The sequence below is a fragment of the Hemitrygon akajei genome, chromosome 7 (assembly GCF_048418815.1).
Source record: "Hemitrygon akajei chromosome 7, sHemAka1.3, whole genome shotgun sequence".
Lineage (NCBI taxonomy): Eukaryota > Metazoa > Chordata > Chondrichthyes > Myliobatiformes > Dasyatidae > Hemitrygon > Hemitrygon akajei.
In genome coordinates, this window is record NC_133130.1 from 26,683,768 (window position 1) to 26,703,550 (window position 19,783).

The 19,783-nt window shown below is 40.0% G+C and overlaps 1 protein-coding gene across 9 annotated transcripts in view; it reads right to left on the bottom strand.

The window, feature by feature from the left end:
- The window catches only part of birc6 (baculoviral IAP repeat containing 6), a 246,679-nt gene that overhangs the window by 192,018 nt on the left and 34,878 nt on the right, over positions 1-19,783 (bottom strand). For 8 of the 9 annotated variants that reach the window (XM_073050528.1, XM_073050534.1, XM_073050532.1 and 5 more), the window contains exons 3-10: positions 15,002-15,139; positions 14,097-14,290; positions 12,790-12,901; positions 12,280-12,362; positions 5,597-5,819; positions 3,446-3,609; positions 3,246-3,304; positions 864-2,261 (exon numbers count right to left, since the gene is read on the bottom strand). In XM_073050528.1, the coding sequence (XP_072906629.1) occupies positions 864-2,261; positions 3,246-3,304; positions 3,446-3,609; positions 5,597-5,819; positions 12,280-12,362; positions 12,790-12,901; positions 14,097-14,290; positions 15,002-15,139 (2,371 nt within the window). Of the gene's footprint in view, positions 1-863; positions 2,262-3,245; positions 3,305-3,445; positions 3,610-5,596; positions 5,820-12,279; positions 12,363-12,789; positions 12,902-14,096; positions 14,291-15,001; positions 15,140-19,783 lie in introns of those variants that run through there. The other variant, XM_073050535.1, reaches the window with a different exon arrangement.

Here is a 19,783-nt window from a genome sequence, read left to right on the forward strand (position 1 = left end):
ATGATGAGACACTAACGTGGAATGGAAGGAAAACAAGCTACTTCATTCCTGCTACTACCTGAAACTAGTTGGTGGAGCACAAGCATGGACATGAATGAACTTGGACTCTTCATCAAGAAACAGCATATTGCATTATGACAAATTAATCCAATTTCTATTCCAATAAAAGGAACAACTTAAAAGCAAACAAAATGAGTTCAATATATATTAAATAGATAATAAAAATAACAGGATAGAAGCAAGATAGTTTACTGTTAACAAAGAGAGTGCATGGCAGCAGTCAGCTTCTTAAATGCAAAATTTGTGGAATTCTTAAACAAGGAAAAATCTGCAGATGCTAGAAATCCAAGCAACACACACAAAATGCTGAAGGAACTCAGCAGGTCAAGCAGCATCTGTGGGAAAAAAGTACAGTTGATGTCTTGGGCCCAAGACCCTTCAGCAGGACTAGAGAAAAAAGATGAGTTCTGTGGGCAAAAACGCCTTGTTAGTGAGGGCCCCGCTGAAGGGTCTTGGCCTGAAATGTCAACTGCACTGTATTTTTTTTCCCCATGGATGCTGCCTGGCCTGCTGCGTTCCTCGGAGGGGGGGGGGGGGGTTTCTGTGTGTGTGTGTGCGGTCATCCTGGAATTCTTAGTCACATTTTACTTCACATAATCCACTGACAGCAACTTTAAAGATGACTCAAGTGCACGTCACCAGAAGCACAATACCCAATTATGAACAAAAGTCAACCTGAAATATTTCAAACATTGCACCCAAACGTAAAGTTATAAGATATCATACAAGAAACATCAGACAGAAAAGCATTAAAACTAAAGCATTTAAAATTTATGAGACAAAGTTATGAATAAAACTCTTACCATATGTGCAAGCACAAAGTCTGTCTGTTCCAGAACAGTACACCACTGAGATAAAAGGATCTAGTTCATTACTGCTCTCTTTTCTAGGTGGTTCCACTTTAACTAAAGTTTCAAAGTTTGAGAGATCTAAAATTTTTATAAATCCTCCCTGAGTAGTAACCACTAAATGCCCAAGATTGGAAGCATCAGATTTCTTTTCTCTCACAATCCCATTTCTTGAAGTCAATGGAGCTTCATCTATTATTTCCTCACAGTCATCGTCTCTATTATCCAAAACATCCGGTGGAAGCAATATTAGTGAGGTAATTGCATCCTGTGGATCCTTGATATGTTGGATTTTAACAGGTTGCTCTTCTAAAGTTACTATACGTGTGCTGTAATTCATCTTATAAAGCAGAAGATAACCACCACTCAAAGTTCTTTGCTCAGGCTGGATAATTAGTGGAGTTTGTGCATCAGTGGGCGACTCCTCCTGAAGAAAACCAATGTCTGAATTAATCCCAATGGTTAGGTTGGACTCTAAATCTCCTTTACTTCTGTTACACAATGCAGAGTTCAATTTATTTAAGTTATTCAAGGCCTCTACTTGACTTATTGCACTCAAGGATGTAACAGGACAAGTCCGTAGTCCTATCAAGAGATGAATTCCATCAGCACAGGGTGTAATAGAATCAATGTGGAGATTCTCCTCTTCAGTAAACTTTGGCAGCCGCAGACAATGGACAAGGGCACCAGGTTTTGGAACCACTGAACTCCATTTATCAGAGTCTACAGAGGCAAGATTAGCTGCAGCATCTGCAAACTGTTGAATATATGTCATGGGTGGATCCTGCAACAACAGTTGTTCTTGGCTATCTAATTCCATTTCTATTATCTGTGGTACTGTGAAACCTTCATCATGTAAACCTTTACCTACTAAATTGTTCATTTGTGCAAAAACTTTACCTGCCTTTTCGTCTGACTCTTTAATGCTATAAAGCAATAATAGAGGCAAAGTCCTTTTTACTATGGGTGAGCTTAATTCAGAATTACTGCCAGATTCATTGTCCATAGTCACTTGGTCAGATACACTTTCACCTCGAGTCCTGCTTAAAGAGTCCAAGGACCTCCGTGAATGAGTACTTATTGGCGAAGAAGCAGCGGATTTGTAAGATAATAAAACTCCTGCTAATAAACAAGGAAAGGGAATGTTGTGCTGCTCAGTGTGCTTCTCCTTTGTTTTTTCACTCTTGTTATTGATAGTGGACGTGTTGGCACCCAGCTCCTCCAAATCCTTAACTGTATCCTCGAGAACATTTGCCACTATTTCCCACTGAAGTTTTTCAGGTTGCTGCAGAATACTCAATGCCGTCACATCTATACTGATGTCCATGCTACATTCCTTCTGAGATGTTTGCCCTAACAAAACAAAATTGTCAGGTTGTTATAAAATATCAACACAACTGCAAGAACAATAACATCATCACGATATAACAATAAGAGGGTAGAACTGTCACATCAGTTTTCAAATTTGACATCAACATGGTGTCGAATTACATTTACTCCCCTCAAATGGAAGACATGCAACTCTCTCCAAAGCAAATTATGGTATACATCTTACTGCACTGCATAACATCCAGATGTTCCTACACTATCTCAATCTAAAATCATTTACCATAAGTTTCAAATATTTAAAGTGAACATGTAGACATTGTATACCAGCAACCCACTTTCTCCATCATCCAATTCATTTACATTAGTGAGGAAAAATTAATGTGGGGAACAGTAGCTAATTAGCACTAATCAAGCTCACTCAAAAAGTAAATGACCACATAACATTAGGGTGGAGGGATAAATGCTGTCTAGAACAATCAGGAAATCTCCCCTGCTCTTATCCAAGGAGCAGCACAGGACCTTTTATGTTGGCCCAAATGGCAAAGAGCTGTAAAATAGTACATCCAATAGTGCATTATTCCCCCTGTACTACACTGGAGCTGCGAATTAGGTAATTTTATAGCACAAAAACAGGTAGTCCATCAAATGAGCTTTAAAGTTAAATCAACCCACACTGCAGTCATCAGATGAGCCTATATGGGAATGAAATTCGACAGCATGCACTCCCTGGAAGGGTGTAAGGGTTTCAAATGAAAAGTTGTGTGCTCATGTGACATTAGATGCTTTCACTTTCCACAGATACAGTTACCATATTTTTAATGAAATTACTAGCAAAAATTAGATTATTGCCTTGAGGCTGATAAAAAAAACCCTGTCATCACAAGAGCTGGTGCAGGTTCTGAGTAGCTCTAAAAATTCTCTGCTGTATTGAAGTATGACTGGCAGGAACCTAACACTAATAACAAGTAATGACAATTGGCAAAGGGAATGTTCCAAATTTGACCATACCTGTAGCTGAATCTGTTCTGGAATGCTCTTCACTGTCAGAATCTTCCAGCTGATCATCACTTTGAGAAACAAGACACATTGATGAGTACATTCCAATGCAATACACAGCAATCGTAAGATTGTTTGGCACTTTATCATGAAAGTAAGCCGAGACAACAGTTCATGAAATACAAATTAAAACTTTTATGCTAGTTTATTACCTGTCACCTTCTAATTTTGGTATATCAGAACAACTGGAAGAGTCTTCCAACCATGCTAGAGACGGCCTCTGGGATTCACTAGCTGACCCATGTTCTACCCCAGGCAAAGAAATCAGCCTCAAAATTGCTGCATCATACGGATTGATGTCAAATTTCAAATGAACCTAAATTTAAAAATAAATAGAAATATGTCTCAATATTCTGGTATAGCACTCCTGAACTCCATTCCAAATTGCCAAATTGGCAGAATGCAAGTTCCAAAAACAATTCTTAGGGCTGGTAACTATTAAAAACATGCACATGCAACATTCTTTAAAAGGAAGTATATCATTACAAGTTTTCCTTCAACAAGCTGGTTTCAAAGTAGTAGTGTACAGGCCTGTGAGAAAGAAATCCATCCTCAGTTCAAGACAGTATCCAAAGATTTAACATGGATCCTGGCTTTGTTTTTGCAAAAATTAACAGGCATTACTCTTGGTACTTTATTCCATTTGCAAGCTTTACTGGAGAGTCCCTGCAGGTTTCTTCTTTCATGGAAGGTATTCTTGACAATTTAATTTTATTTGTAAAGATTTGACTCAAATCAAACTGCTGCAGTTTTCCCCAGAGTTTTATATTCTCTTCTACTTGAGCAGTGCCTCATGAGTCAAGGGCAACTTGCTTTCATCCTGACTCTGTGGATTCCGAGGCACCTAATGAGAATTACTTGGATATTCAGATTCTGCTGTGGATGGAATAAGTAGCTTGGTCTTTTCTCCAAGCTGCATGCTCCTCAAAACACAAAGTTCTCACTGCTACTCCAGATGTTCCTTCTACACCGTAATTGATCATTGGACATAAACTAATGTCAGACTTCAAGAGTTAATGCAAAAGCTGTTTGCTTTCATAAGTGGGTCGTTACACATTTTTGAAGTATTCACTGTGCCAGTTAATATCCTGCCCCAATAGAGCTCAGAACTATTTGGGTAGTCTACTGCCAGGCATGTGAATGATGGTGCCCATTCAGAGATAACAGTGCAATTATAGCTTCCATGTTGGGAATTGCAACTTGAGAAGAGCACACCAATCTTCCTAGTTTAGAGTACTTTGGTATATTTTGAGTACTTGCTGCAAGTAGCTCATATATATGAACTGTTAGAAGGGTAGGAATCACTACTACTACTACTAGTCCTGCTAGGAGGTGAGCTTTGCTGGATTTGAGATCTTGATAATTACAAGATGGCTGCTAAATAATGAGAAATGGCCTCATTGTGGGTCTTTGTCGTCAAAATGAGAGGGTGATGAGTAGTACAGTATTATCAGTAGGGGTAAACTGGTAGAGAAACTTGGTTTGCTGTGTTCAGTCCAACTTCAGACATTAAAATCTCCTATCACTATACAGATAACTATTTCATTTGCATCTCAAATCTAGTAAATATCTGCTTTTTTGAGCAAGTTTAACAGCCAAAGATCAGGCAACTACAGCAGTATTGATCTTTCTTCAAGAACACATGACAAAATAGTATGAGAGATTTAGGAAAATCTCCCCTTGCTTCCCCAAGATAGTGTCATGGGATTCTGTGCCTCCTGTGAAAGCTTTCAGCTCACATTTCATCCTCAGTACAATACAATACAAATCACGCTTTGAACTCATCTCTAAGCAAAAGAGCTTCACTACCTTCCAACTCAAAGCTGGAGAGCTAGCAGCAAATCATAGCTGACTTTGGTGACACAAATTTACCTTGAAGAGTCTAAAACTAAATTTTCTGTATATAGATTAAGGAGCATCTAAGGGTAGAAAATGCAAAACAGAGCTAATGAAGCAGAACACAGCTTTTCCTGGGTTCCGATAAATGATGTCTGCATGTAAACAAGCAAACATAGAAGTGAAAGGTGGTGTGGAGAAAGAAACTGAAAGCAGGAGTAATTTTCAGTAGCCAATTAACTAACATCCAGGTAAGTGACAAATGAATCAAAGAAAAATTAATCAAAGAACTTCAGAAAGATTCACAAAGACATAGTACAACACAAAACCTGTGGAGAAAGACCAACATCTTGGCTGGTTTTGCAATCATACAACACTAGTCCCTTCTCCACTGCCTATTGACTTTCCTCATTAAACTGAAACCTTTAAGAACATTCTCTGCAGCATCAATTAATCATAAAAAATACCTTCATTATTTTGGAAACGTCCCATACACAGATCTTGCCATGCCTTGTTGAAGCAGCTAGGAAATGAGGGCAACTTCCAAAGCCAACACATGCTATTCGATCAGGGACATCTATGCTGGGAAACTGTGCAGGACTTGTTGCCAACGTAATGGACAGTGGCACGTTTTGTGTGTGTTCACCTTTCACAAATGGACAGTTGGGAGAATGCCGCTCATGTTCAGACCTATGTCATAAGTATTAAACAAAAGTAAAAGCTGTCAAGAATGCAGATGCAATAAGCAAAATAAAGGTAACTTATAATTGCTATTTTGTTAAGTTTAATTACATTGTTTCAATAGTGGCATGATACTTAATATATTTGCAATAGCAATATTTACTATAATCTTTGCATTTAACAACAAAACTCTGGAATGCAACATCAGGCTATGCAAAAAATGTATTAAGATTCTAGGAAGCTAAAATAAAGCAGCGCCCTTGAGGATTATAAAGAAGCCGGGGGGGGAGGGCAAATTAGGAAAGATGGTGGCCATGAACAGTCCTTGGAAAGTAGGATTGAAGAAAATCCCAAGGCATTCTATACATACATTAAGAGCAAGAGGATAGCTAGGGATCAGATCAAGGGACCAATCAAGGATAAAAGAGGGAACCTGGGCTGAGGCAGAGGATGTGGGCAATTACTTTGCCAAGGAGAGTTTATCAGTGGGTGTGTTTACCAAGGAGAGAGACATGGAGGGCAGGGGGATCAGTGTGGAGTGTGCTAATGCTCCAGAGTATTTCAAGAAAGAGGAAATAGTGTTGGATCTATTAAAGAACATTAAAACCTGTTGGGATGTACCCTAGGTTACTGAGGGGCAAGAGATAAGATTGCTGGGGCCTTGACCAGAGGACTGGCAATAGCTAAATTTGTTCTATTATTCAAGAACGAAAACAGAATAATCCGGGAAACAATAGACCAATGAACTTCATGTCAGTAGCAGGGAAGTTACTAGAAGATTCTTAGGGATAGGATGAAAAGTATTTGGAAAACCATGGCCTAATTTGGGACAGTCAGCATTGCTTAGTGCAGAGCAAGTCCTGTCTTACTGACTTGATTTTTTTTGGGGGGGAGGTGAGCGAAGGTGCTCGAAGAAGGTAGAAGTGGATGTTGTCTGCATGAATTTTAGCAAGGCATTTGATAAAGTTCCTTTATTTAAGGTTCAACCAGAAGATTAAGATACAATGGATCCACAGTGAATTGATCATTAGGATTCAGAACCGCCTTGCCCATAGAAGACAGAGGGTAATGGTCTTATTCTGGCTAGAGGTCTGTGATGAGTGGTGCTCCACAGGGATCTGTACTAAGACTTCTGCCTTTTGCGACCTGGATGGAAATGTGGATGGCTGCGTTAGTAAGTTTGCAGATGGTACAAAGATCAATGTTGTGGATGGAGTAAGACTGGCAAGGGATACAGTGGGACACACTGCAGATTATGGGTGGAGAAATGGCAGAAGGAATTCAACTTGGCCAAATGTGCAGTGTTGCACCTTGGGAAATCAACTATAAAGGGCAATACACTTAATCACAAGACCCCGAACAGTGTTGACGTGCAGAGATATTTTAGGGTTTGCATCCATAACTCCCTAAGAGTGTCTACACAAGCTGAAAGGGGTAAAGGAGGTGTAATGCTCTGGTAAAGGTTTCACTGCTGATGTTGAAGGGTACTTCATATAATGGTCTTTCTGTAGCAGTAGTGTTTGAGTTACTGTTAGAGACAGGGGATGCACAGGAATGTGGGTCATCCAGTCAGGACAGTGGAACTGGGAAGTGGTTCTGAAGGAGGCAGGAAGAGCGGTTTTGTGACCGATACCAGTGGTGGGTCTTTATTCAGTGGGAGATGAAGAGAGAAGACACTGGAGAGACCAGATCGTAGGATTCCATCCCATGAGGAAATGCAAATTGATGGAGCCCAGGCCTGGAGGACTACCAAGAATCAGTGAATATGGTCGTTGGAAGATTTGAGCTCCACCCTGTGCACATTTGACTGATTAATTATAAAGGGCCTTTTTGTTTTTTTCCCCTTTCTTTTCATTACTAACTCTTTGGCTAAGTTAACTTTCACAAATATACTTCTTCATAATTGTATGCAGTGTGCAATCTATAATTTTATGCTGACTGGCATAATTTTATGCAGTAAGTCACATAGCATTCACACACACTGGGGTTTGGGTGGGCGACACATCCCAATCTCATAGATTTGGCAGGACCAAAGTTGTATACACCTTAGATGCACAAAACTGGAGCAAGGTGGGTTTATCACCATGGAATCCAGCGAATGTTAGCGAGGGGCTAACTCGCTGCATTTCCAAAGATGCCCAGAAAATGGGGGGAGTTTCAGAGGCATGTGGCATGCTTGCCTTGGAGGTGAATTCCAGAATTGGGAAGTTATGTTACAGCTTTATAAAATTCTGGTTCAGCTGCAACTGCAGTATTACATGCATTTCTTGGTATCCCATTATAGGAAGAACATCAAGTCATGGGAGAGGCTGCATAAGCAATTTTCTAGAACGCTGCCTAGATTACAGGGCAAATGCTACATGGAGAAAATAGATAAACTTGGTTTGTTTTCTCTGAAGCAGAGGCTGAGGGGAGAGATCTGACAGAAATTTAGAAGCATACATTTAGCATACAGCCAATATCTTTTTCCTAGGGTTGAAATGTCCAATAACAGAAAGGATGCATTTAAGGTGAGCAGATTAAGTTCAAAGGAGATGTGCAAGTTGTTTTAAATTTTAAACATAGAGGAGTAGGTGTCTTGAATATGCTGCCAAGGATGATAGTGGAAGCAAGTATGATAGAGGTGTTTATGAAACTCTTAGGTAAGTATGAGAATGTGCAGGAAATGGACATTGTGTAGGCAGAATGGATTACCGGTAGTTAGTTGGGCATTTGATTACTACTTAAATTGGTTCAGCACTATTTCATGGAGTGAGGGGCTATTCTTGTGGTGACTGTTCTATATTCAATAAAAACAATGGTTAGAAATAAATCTAACTTTCGGTTTACACAACGTAAATTCCAACTGTGAAATCACAAAGCATAGAATGATATAAATATGTATTTAGGAAAGACGCAAAATATCCTATGTACCAAGGGAAGGATAAAAAAGGTCTGCAAAGTAGCTCAGATTTTTCATCTACTTTTGGTTGCTGATAACTTAATCACGTTTTCGTATAATTGTAAATGTAACAGCAGTAAGGTCCGCTATATATTGTATGAGTAAACTGTCTTAAATGCGTCGTATAAATTCCCCCTACCCACCCAGGCCCTCTGCTCTCTGGGTAGCTCAGTTAATACCAGGTAGAAGTGATTTGAATGTGAGTGCATAAGGTTTGATCACTGAAGAAAGCCATGATAGATTACAAGGGACTATTGAAAAGTCACAAAAGCGTCAAATGGATTTCAACACAGATAAATGTCTTTTTGGAAAGTCAAATCAGCATACAACTTATTTTGAATGTATGTTTTACACCTGAGCACCAGAGGAGTGCTGTCTCATTCAAATGTATCCATGCACGGTCTGAATGATAATTAAACTTGATTTGATACTACAAATGATAGGGCACTAAGGAGTGTAAAGGAAAAAAAGGAGCAAGGAATACAGCCGCAAGGTTCTTTGACCATCATGTCACAGGAGACAAGGTGGTGAGAAAGGTGTTTAGTACACTTTCATTAGTCAGGACACTGAGTACAGGAGATGGGACATTATGTTACAGTTGTACAAGTTGTTGGTATGGTCAATCTTGAAGTAACATTAAAGTTATGGTCACCCTGTTATACCAATGGTGTGATTAAACTGGAAACTGCAGAAAAGATTTATGAAGATGTCGCCAGCACTAGAAGACCTGAGCTGTTGGGAGATGTTGGTCAGGCTCGGGCATTATTCCTTGGAACATAGGAGAGTAAGAGCTGACATATGAAAGGTATAGATAAGGTGGATGATAACGGCCTTTTCCTCAGCTTATGAGAGACCAAAATTGGGACCACAGATTTAGGGTGAGAGGGTAAAGATATATAACCAACTCAAGGGGCAACTTTTCTCTCTCCCCCTCCCCCACACACATAAGGTGGTGAGAATATGGAACAAGTTGCCAGATGATGTGGATCAGACAGGTACCATAGGATTATTTAAGCAACTCTTGGATAAGTGCATGGAGGGATGGGGCTTTGAGGGATATAGGCTGAACACGGGAAATTGGGATTCACTGGGTGAGCACGCGGTCAGCATTTAGGCTTCCATCTATGCTGTATTGCTTTATGAAGTCAAAATAAAGGCACTGATTTAGACTGTCCTATTCTGTTGAAAGCAGACAAATACAACAAGTACATTAAATCTAATGTGATCATACCAAGTAGCACACTTGAAACAAGTTAGGGGAAAAGTACTGATTAAGGGTAAAAAACAAGGGTTGAAGCTTTGAAAGGGCCACATTATTGCAACAAGATTTGTGTTGATTGTAGACAAATAGTATAAGAGAACTAATTGAGTGGCTTGGTCTGTGAGACACAAACAATAACAGTAGCTTCATCTACAAAAGAGATGAAAAATAAAAAGCAATTTCCAAAGGAACAAAAAAAAGAGGCCAGCAACACTGGCACGGGCAGGGACATACAGATAGACAGTCAAAATACCAATTGCAACATGTAGTCAACTGGACACACCAGAAGAGACCTGCACATAAGGTCACTCAAAGGGTGGGCTTCCCAAGAAGTGACTATCATCTAAAGTTTTGTTTTGTACTGGTCACAAGTTGTGTAATAAATCAGTTGATTTATAACCAGTATACCTACATCCACTGTAGTTTGTTGTAGCCATGGACAATACTTTTGAATGAGTGAATTTTCAACATTTAAATTCAAACTAAACTATTAGACTAAAAGACCATGAGATAGGAGGAGATTTAGCCCATCGTGTCTGCTCTGCCATTCCATCATTATCCCTCTCCACAGTCCACATGGACTCTCCAAAGTCTACACGGACTTCAGTAAGGCATTTAACAAGGTCCTGCATGGGAAGCTAGTCAAGAAGGATCAATCGCTCGACATTCAGGATAAGGTAGTAAATTGGAATAAACATTGGCTTTGTGAGAGGGTGGTAGTAGAGGGTTGCCTCTCTGACTGGCGGCTTGTGACTCGTGGTGTGCTGCAGGAATCAGTGCTGGTTTTTTTTCATTGTTTATCAACTATATCAATTTTCTGGATGATAATGTGGTTAACTGAATCAGCAAATTTGCAGATGACACCAAGATTGGGGGTGTAGTGGACAGTGAGGAAGATCATCATGGTTTGTAGAGGGATCAGTACCAGCTGGAAAAATGGGCTGAAAAATGGCAGATGGAATTTAATGCAGATAAGTGCGAGGTATTGCACTCGGTAGGACAAACCAGGGTAAGTCTTTCAGTGAATGGTAGGGCACTGAGTGTGGGAGAACAAAGAGATATAGGAATACAGGTCCATAACTCATAGAAAGTGGCGTCACAGGTAGAAAGGATCATAAAGAACGTTTTTGGCACATTGGCCTTCATAAATCAATGTACTGAATAGAGGAGATGGAATGTTATGAGGTTGTATAAGCCGTTGGTGAGCCTAATTTGGAGTATAGTGTGTACTTTTGCTCACCTACTTACTGGAAAGTTGTAAACAAGGTTCAAAGAGTACAAAGAAAATTTATAAGGATGTTGCTGGGTCTGGAATGATTGAACAAGTCAGAACTTATTCTTTAGAACAAAGATTCAGAGGAGATTTGAGAGATGTATACAAAAATTATGAAGGATATAGATAGGGTAAATGCAAGTAGGCCTTTTCCACTAAGGTTGGGTGGGACTACAACCAGAGGTCATGGGTTAAAGGTGAAAGCTGAGAAGTTTAAGGGAACATGTGGGGGAATGTCTTTACTCAGAGGGTCACAAGAGTGTGGAATGAGCTGCCAGGACAAGTGGTGCATGCAAGCTCAATTTCATCGTTTAAGAGAAGTTTGGATAGATATATGGATAGCAGAGATATGGAAGGCTATAGTCCCAGTGCAGGGTGATGGGAGTAGGCAATTTAAATGGTTTTGGCATGGATTAGATGTGCCAAAGAGCCTGTTCTGTGTTGTACTTCTGCACAACTTTCCTACCTTCTCCCCATAACCTCTGACACCCTGGCTAACCCAGTGCTCTTTCCCTTTGCTAGCCTGCACCCTTAGGCAAGGTGTAGCACCTGCTTAGACCCCCCCTCCCCCAAATCAGGGTCATGAGAAGCCATGGGAGGTGGTGAATGGTTATGAGCTGCTGATGCACATCACAACTCCTGGTTGTGCAACCACTGACACCAGGCTGATGAGTACTGATAATGACTAGGGTCACCCGACTTGTTAGGACACTGCCCAGAAGGTGCAACAGCAAATCACTTCTGTAGAAAAGTCTGTCGAGAACAATTATGTTCATGAATAAGATCATGATCACCCATGTCAAGACGATACTGCACATAATGTTGATGATGCTGAGCTTTTGTCTGTCTTTTGTTTCCCTTCCCCAGTATTAAGTATCCTTACAATTTTATTAAGGACCTTTGAATTAGGAATGCTGAATAAATATTGTAATGACTTCAACCATCTCCATTTTAACTTCATTAATAAGCACATGGAATGTCACAACTCACTTACCAAGGTTCATCTGTGGGCTCCCAGCATACTAAGCAAACACTACATGTAAAACACATGGCCCGGTCATCTCCAGAGGAAGCTGGCTAAATAGAAAACAATACTGGACCTAAGTTCATTCAATTAATAGCATTTGATTCAAGTATTAGAAGTCTGAGACAACTTTAAAGAAAACTTTACCCTCTCAGGGAATAATGTTGTATTAAAATGACTGCCAACTTCACCAAATAACTCAGTATAAATGAGAAGTGGAAAATGGAAGTTCAGAACCAATTCTATTTACAACTCAAGTTTTGAAATGACATACTTAGGTGAGGTTAACTGAGATCAAGCACAGTAGCACAAAATCAAAGCTAACTACTTTCATCACTATAATTTTTGCTTTTCTATATCCTGAACAGTTTTATATTCATATTATTTCAATAATTCTCCCGAATACATAGTTCTAACAATAACAAAACCCAAAGAAAGGCAACAAAATTTACAATTCTAGTAATGAATTTAAGAACTTACTTGGTGATAGAATCCTGCCTGAGCCATTGGATCGGGCTGAGCCCATCTGTATCCTACATGCGGCCAAGAGGTGAAGGTTTCTCGTCGGTTTGCTTCACTATACATTAGTGACCTAATGGGAATTAAAACTCATTATATTGCAAAATTTTGAGTAATGTGCATTTTCTTTGACTGCTGCTCAACTGTCATTTGCAATTGACTTGCAAAACTTCTGTAACACTGCGAGGATCAACTACTTTGTTTTCCAATTTTTATCTGCAAGGCATTTACCTAAATTACAATCTTAATTGGAGCATCCCACAGCAATGGGCTTTATACAAGGAAGAAGATTAAATGAAAAGAAATAAGGTAGCATAGAAAACAAAGTGCATTATATTGATTCAACACAAGCAACAGGTATTTTTATAAAAGAATAAGTACATTAATAAATAACACACTGTCACAATTTGGATTTGATGATAAACAGCTCCATTCTGGCACAAGCTATCATTTTGGACATTGCAGAAAGGCCTAGATATCATGAGCTGATTGTGGGCCTGAACGTGCAAGATGACCTTTTTTCATACCCCAGCAACAGACAGCTAACTTGCGTGCACAAGACAAATAATTGCTAAAGTCATTGCCAGTGAATATCCAAAGAAACATACAGATCAAGAGATCTGTCCTTTGATGACCAAAGTGAAGTCAATGATTTAATACGATTTTATCAATATTTGCTCCGAAAACAAAGGTTTATTATATTTAACAATGAATTAACAATATATAAGCTATTACTTTATTATTCTTTCAGCAATGGTAAAATATCACTATGATGAAAAAATGCTCAAGATCCTTAACACAAGAGATTCAGTAGACGCTGGAAATCCAGAGTAAAACACACAAAAGGAACTCAGCAGCTCACGCAACATCTATGCAGAGCAGGGGTCCCCAACCACTGATCCCTCGGATAATGGTAGGGGTCCAGGGCATAAAAAAAGATTGGGAACCTCTGATGTAGAAGAAGAGAGTTGATGTGTTGAGCCAAGGCACTTCATCAGAACTCAAGATCCTTAGAATCTATATTTCCAACAGTTCGACCACTTTTCCCAAAATCTGCTATGTCAACAAATGTGCAAGATCAAAAAATCTTCAAAATCCTATCAAAATATGACCAAGATAAAATCACAACAAATTTTTCAAAGACACATTTCTTTAAAAGCACTTCTAAAAATTCTGTTTGCTTCCAATTGGCTATGTAAAGCTGTGATAAAATTAAGGAAATTTAATGTAATTTGGTTCTAGTTCAAGAATCACACACCAACTCATACCTGTCCACTGAGCGACCAGGACCCACGCCAAGTTCAGGCCGTGCACTCGGCAAGAGGTAGGATAGCCTATCCATTACAGATGAGGCTACAGACAGGGCAGAAATATTATGATTGGTCTTTTTCAACTCATTTACAATGGCATTAGCAACTGACTTCAGAGTATGATGAGGAAGATGAAAAGTAACTGTTGCCCACTGCAAAAACAAGAGAAAAAGATGTGTTACTGAAATCCCAGAGAAATACAGATTTGGCATTTCAGAGTTTTATTATAGTCAAAGCTGAATTCATTACCCTATCCCAATTCTTAATTGTATCATTTATCTGATATTTACTGAATACCAGATACTGAAAGGCCTGGATAGAGTGGACATTGAGAGGATGTCTTCATTAGGTCGGAGAGTTTAGAATCTGAAGGCACAACCTCAGAATAAAGGGATGTCCCATTAAGGATGACATGAGGAGGAATTTCTTCAGCCAGAGAGTGAAGAATCTATAAACTTGTTGCCACAGAAGGAAGCCAGGTCATTGGGTATATTTAAAGCAGAGACTGATAATTTTTTGATTGTTAAGGGGGTGAAGGGTTAGGGTAAAAAGGCAAGAGATAGAAGTTGGAAAAAAATAAATCAGCCATTAATCAAATGGCTGAGCAGACCTGATGGGCCAAATGGCCTAAATACTTAAGACAGTGGGAGTGTGAAATGCTAACAGGAGAGAGGAACAAGAGGAGAGGATTAGGTTAATTTGTTGCACCTTATCTGGTTATGGAGGTTATCTTATCAAAGGTGAGATAAATCATTAAATTGAAGAATGCAGTGAAGAAAAACCAAACATTAAAAATGTACTTTCATTAGTAAGATTTTGCCACAGCAGCATCTTTCAGAGATTTTCTTTTAGTTTCTACTCACTTTTGCGACTTTGTGATTTGCTGCTGTCTCGTGTGAGGTATTTTGCAGCCCTTCTTTCAACTGTGTGATAAATTGATCATATCCTTCTATATACGAGACTTCCACCTTCTCCAGACAAGCGGAGAGCAATTGCTGGGCCTGTATACGTAAAACACAGAATTTTTTAATAAAAAAATTCTACAGGATTCTTAAATATTTTAGATGAATGAGTTAAAAAAACTAAAAGAAAAATATTGCAGCACTTCCTGGTATAAACAACTGAAAACATACACCAGTTTCAGTGAGTGGTTGGACTCTGGAGAGTCTTATGGAACAGAGGGACCAAGGGGTACATGCAGTTGCAAGAAAGAGTTTGTGACCCTTTGCAATTACCTGATTGTCTACATTAATTACTCAAAATACATTCTGATCTTCATCCAAGTCACAATAACAGCCAAACACAATCTGCCTAAACTAATAGCATACAAACAATTAAACTTTTCATGTCTTTATTGAACACATTGTTTAACAATTCACTGAGGAGGCTGGGAAAAGTACGTGAACTCTTGTATTTAAGTAGAACCTCCTTTAGCAGCAATAACCGTCCTGTAGCCGCTAACAGTGAGGTGGAATTTAGACCATTTCTCCATATAAAACTGTCTCAGTTCATATTTCTGGGACACCCTTCTTCAGGTCTGGACTCTGACTTGGCCATTCCAAAACACAAATTTATTCTTTTTAAACCAATTCTGTTGTAGATTTGATCATGTTTCGGATCATTAGCTCGTTGCATCATCCAACTTCAATGAAGCTTCAGGTGACAGACACTACCCTGACATTCTCCTGTAAAATATATTGATACAATATTGAATTCATTGTTCCCTCAACGATTGAAAGCCATCCACCCAGAAGCAGCAAAGCAGCCCCAAATCCACAATGGCCCTTCCACCAAGCCTCAGTTGGGATGAGGTTTTGCTGTTGGTTTGCAGTTCCCATTTTCCTCCAAACACAGCAATGTGCACTTCTGCCAAAAAGTTCAACTTCTGTCTCATCTGTCCATAGAACATTGTCCCAGAAACATTGTGGAACATCCAGGTGATCTTTTGCAAACTTCAGATGTGCAGAAATATTTTTCTGGAGAGCAGTGGTTTCCTCCATGAACACCATTCTTGTTCAGTGTTTTTCTTCTGTTGGACACATGAACAGATTTTGGCAAGTTCTAGAGATTTCTGCAGATCTCTTACTGTTACCCTTCGGTTCTTTTTCACCTCCTTCAGGAAGTTGGATGATGTAACAAGAATGGTCCGAAACACAATAGCAAATCAACAACAGAATGGTTTAAAAAGAAGAAAATTCATGTTCTGAGAGGAAAGGATTTTAATCAGATCCACTGCCAGAGTAGAAAAGACAGCAGCAGGTCGTTACAGCAAATTGGGATTGATTAGCAAGAGTAAGGGTAAGGGCAAGCACAGAAGCCATCATCTGAGTGGACAGAATCAGAGTGCTGATCTTGAGGCTTTAGCTCTTCGAGGTTTCAGTGAAAAAGGTTCCATCAGAGAAATCAAAGCAAAGAAAAGCTCTCGGTTCAGTTTTTTTTCCTGCTTCCCTCCTTTTCCTGGCATCTCTACTGTCCAAGCTGAGCAGATACAGAGTAGTATCTCTTGTGGGATGGGGGAAGGCAGAGAGGTCTCCAGTGTCCCTGATAACCTCGAGAAGTGCATCCAGCTGCAGCTTCTAACAATCCACATTAAGGAGATGGGACTGGAACTGGATCAACTCCGGATCATTCAGGAGAGTGAGGGGGTGATAGATAAGACATATAAAGGTAGTCACACCCAAGGTGCGGGACACAGAAAACTGGACGACATTCAGGAAGGGGAAAGGGGTTAAGGAGTCAGTGCCTGTGGCTATCCCCCTCAACAACAGGTATATCACTTTGGGTACAATCAGGGGGTGGGGGGAAATGACCTAACAGAGGAAATTCATGGTGGTCAGGTCTTTGGCACTGAGTCTGCCTCTGTGACTCGAAGGGAAGGGATGGTGGGGGGGTGGAGAGAGAAGAAGAGGCACATTAGGGGGTTCACTAATTAGGGGAACAGACAGGAGGTCCTGTGGGCGTGAAGTGCCAGGGTCTGGGACATCTCGAATCAAGTCCTCATCGTTCTTAAGTGGGAGGGTGAACAGCTAAAAGTCATGGTCCACATACGTGTCACTGACATGGGTAGGACAAGTGATGAGGTTTTGCATAGGGAGTTAGGTGCTAAGTTAAAGGGCAAGACCACTAGGGTTGTGATCTTACGTTTGCTACCCATGCCATGTGCTAGTGAGGCCAGAACTTGAAAGATTATAGAGTTTAATAGTTGCAGGGTGACTTATATCCTGAGCTGCATATATTTTAATGCAAATATCATCATAGGAAAGGTGGGGATAATAGTGCTGAAGATGAGGCAGCTTGTTTACAAACAGGCAATGTGCGGTGAAGAGAGGCTGTTGATAGGGAAAAATTGCAGTCAACAGGATGAGTTGCAATGTAAAAGGCAGACAAAACCGAAAAGGGTGAATACAGGCCTGAAGGTATTATATTTGAATGCGCGCAGTATACAGAATAAGGCCGATGCACTTGTAGCACAGTTGCAACTTGGCAGGTTTGATGTTGTAGGCATCACTGAATTATGACTGAAAGAAGATTACATCTAGGAGCTTTATGTCCAAGGATACACATGGTATCAAAAGGACATGCAGGAAGACAGAGGGAGCAGCATTGTTCTGCTGGTAAAAAATTAAATAGGTGAGATAGGCTCACAAGGTGTTACATCATTGTGAATAGAGCTAAGGACCTGCAAGTGTAAAACGACCCTAATGGGAGTTTTACACAGACCCCCAAACAACAGCAAGGATGTCAGAATCAGGTTTAATATCACCAATTTGTACCATGAAATTTGTTAACTGAGTGGCAACAGTACAATGCAATACATGATAACATAGAAAAGTACATGTATATTAAATAGTTAAATTAAAAATAGCAGAAATAATATTAAAAAGTGAGGTAGTGTTCATGGTTTCGTTATCCATTTAGGAGTTAGCTGTCAGAGGGGAAGGCGGCGTTCTGAATCAGAATGCATGATTTCAGGCTTCTGAACCTCCTTCCTGGCGGTAACAATGAGAAGAGGGCATGCCCTAGATGATGGGGGTCCATAAAAATAGACACCGCCTTTCTGAGACATCGCTCCTTGAAGATGCCCTGGATACTTCGGAGGCTAGTACCCAAGATGGAGCTGATTAATTTAACAACTTCCTGTAGCTCCTTTCAGTCCTGTGCAGTAGCCCCCCCATACCAGACACTGAATCAACCTGTCAGAATTCTCTCCATGGTACATCGTACAGAAGTTTGAGTGTTTTAGGTGACAAGCCAAATCTCCTCAAACTCCAAATGAAATATAGCCACTATCTTGCCTGCTTTATAGTTGCAATGATATGTTGAGACCAGGTTAGATCCTTAGAGATACTGACACCCAGGACCTTGAAATTGCTCACTCTCTCCACTTCTGATTCCTCTATGAGGATTGGTTTGTGTTCCCTTGTCTTACCCAAGACATAAGAGGAGATGGCCAGAACTGATAGGAAAAGAACACTGGCAGGGATGACAGCAGTCCAGCAACAGCTGGAAGTTTTGGAAGCATTTCAAAGGCACAGGATATATATATCCCATACAGGAAGAAGTATTCTACAGGAGAGATGACACACTCATGGCTAACAAGAGAAGTCAAAGCCAACATAAAAGTCAAAGAGAGGGCATAATAGCGGAAAAATTAGTGGGAAGGTAGAGGATTGGGAAGCTTTTAAAAACCAACAGAAGGCAACTAAAAAGTCATAAAGATAAAGATGGAATATGAAAATAAGCCAACCAATAATATTAAAGAGGATGCCAGAAGTTTCCTCAGATACATAAAGTGTAAAAGAGGCAAGAGTGGATATCGGACTGCTGGAAAACGATGCTGGAAAGTTAGTAATGGGGGACAAGGAAATGGTAGATGAACTGAATAAGTATTTTGCACTGTTGGAGACACTAGCAGCACGGTGGAAGTTCCAGGTGTCAGGAGTCATGAAGTCTGTGAAGTTACCACTGCTAGAGAGAAGGTTCTTAGGAAATTGAAAGGTCTGAAGGTGAATAAGCTAGCTGGATCAGATGGTGTACACCTCAGGGTTCTGAAAGAGGTGGATGAAGAGATTGTGGAGGAATCTTTCAAGAATAACTAGTTTCTGGAATGGTTCCAGAAGACTAGAAAATTGCAAACAGCACTCCACTCTTCAAGGAAGAGAGGCAGAAGAAAAGAAACTATAAGGCCAGTTAGACTGACCTCGGTGGTTGGGAAGATGTTGGAGTCTATTATTGAGGATGAGGTCTATGGTACTGGGAGACACATGATAAAATAGGCCATAGTCAGCATGGTTTCCAAAAGGGAAAATCTTGCCTGACAAATCTGTTGGAAATCTTTGTAGAAATAATAAGCAGGATAGACAAAAGGAGAATAGGTTGATGTTGCATACTTGGATTTTCAGAAGGCCTTTGTCAAGGTAGCACACAAGGTTGCTAACAAGCTATAAGCACACAGTATTACAGGAAAGATTCTAGCATGGATAAAGCAGTGGCTGATTTGCAGGAGGCAAAGAGTGGGAATAAAGGGAACCTTTTCTGGTTGGCTGCCCATAACTAGAGGTGTTCCACAGGGGTTTGTGTTGGGACTGATTCTTATTATGTTACATATCAATGATTTGGATAGTGGAACTGATGGCTTTGTTGCT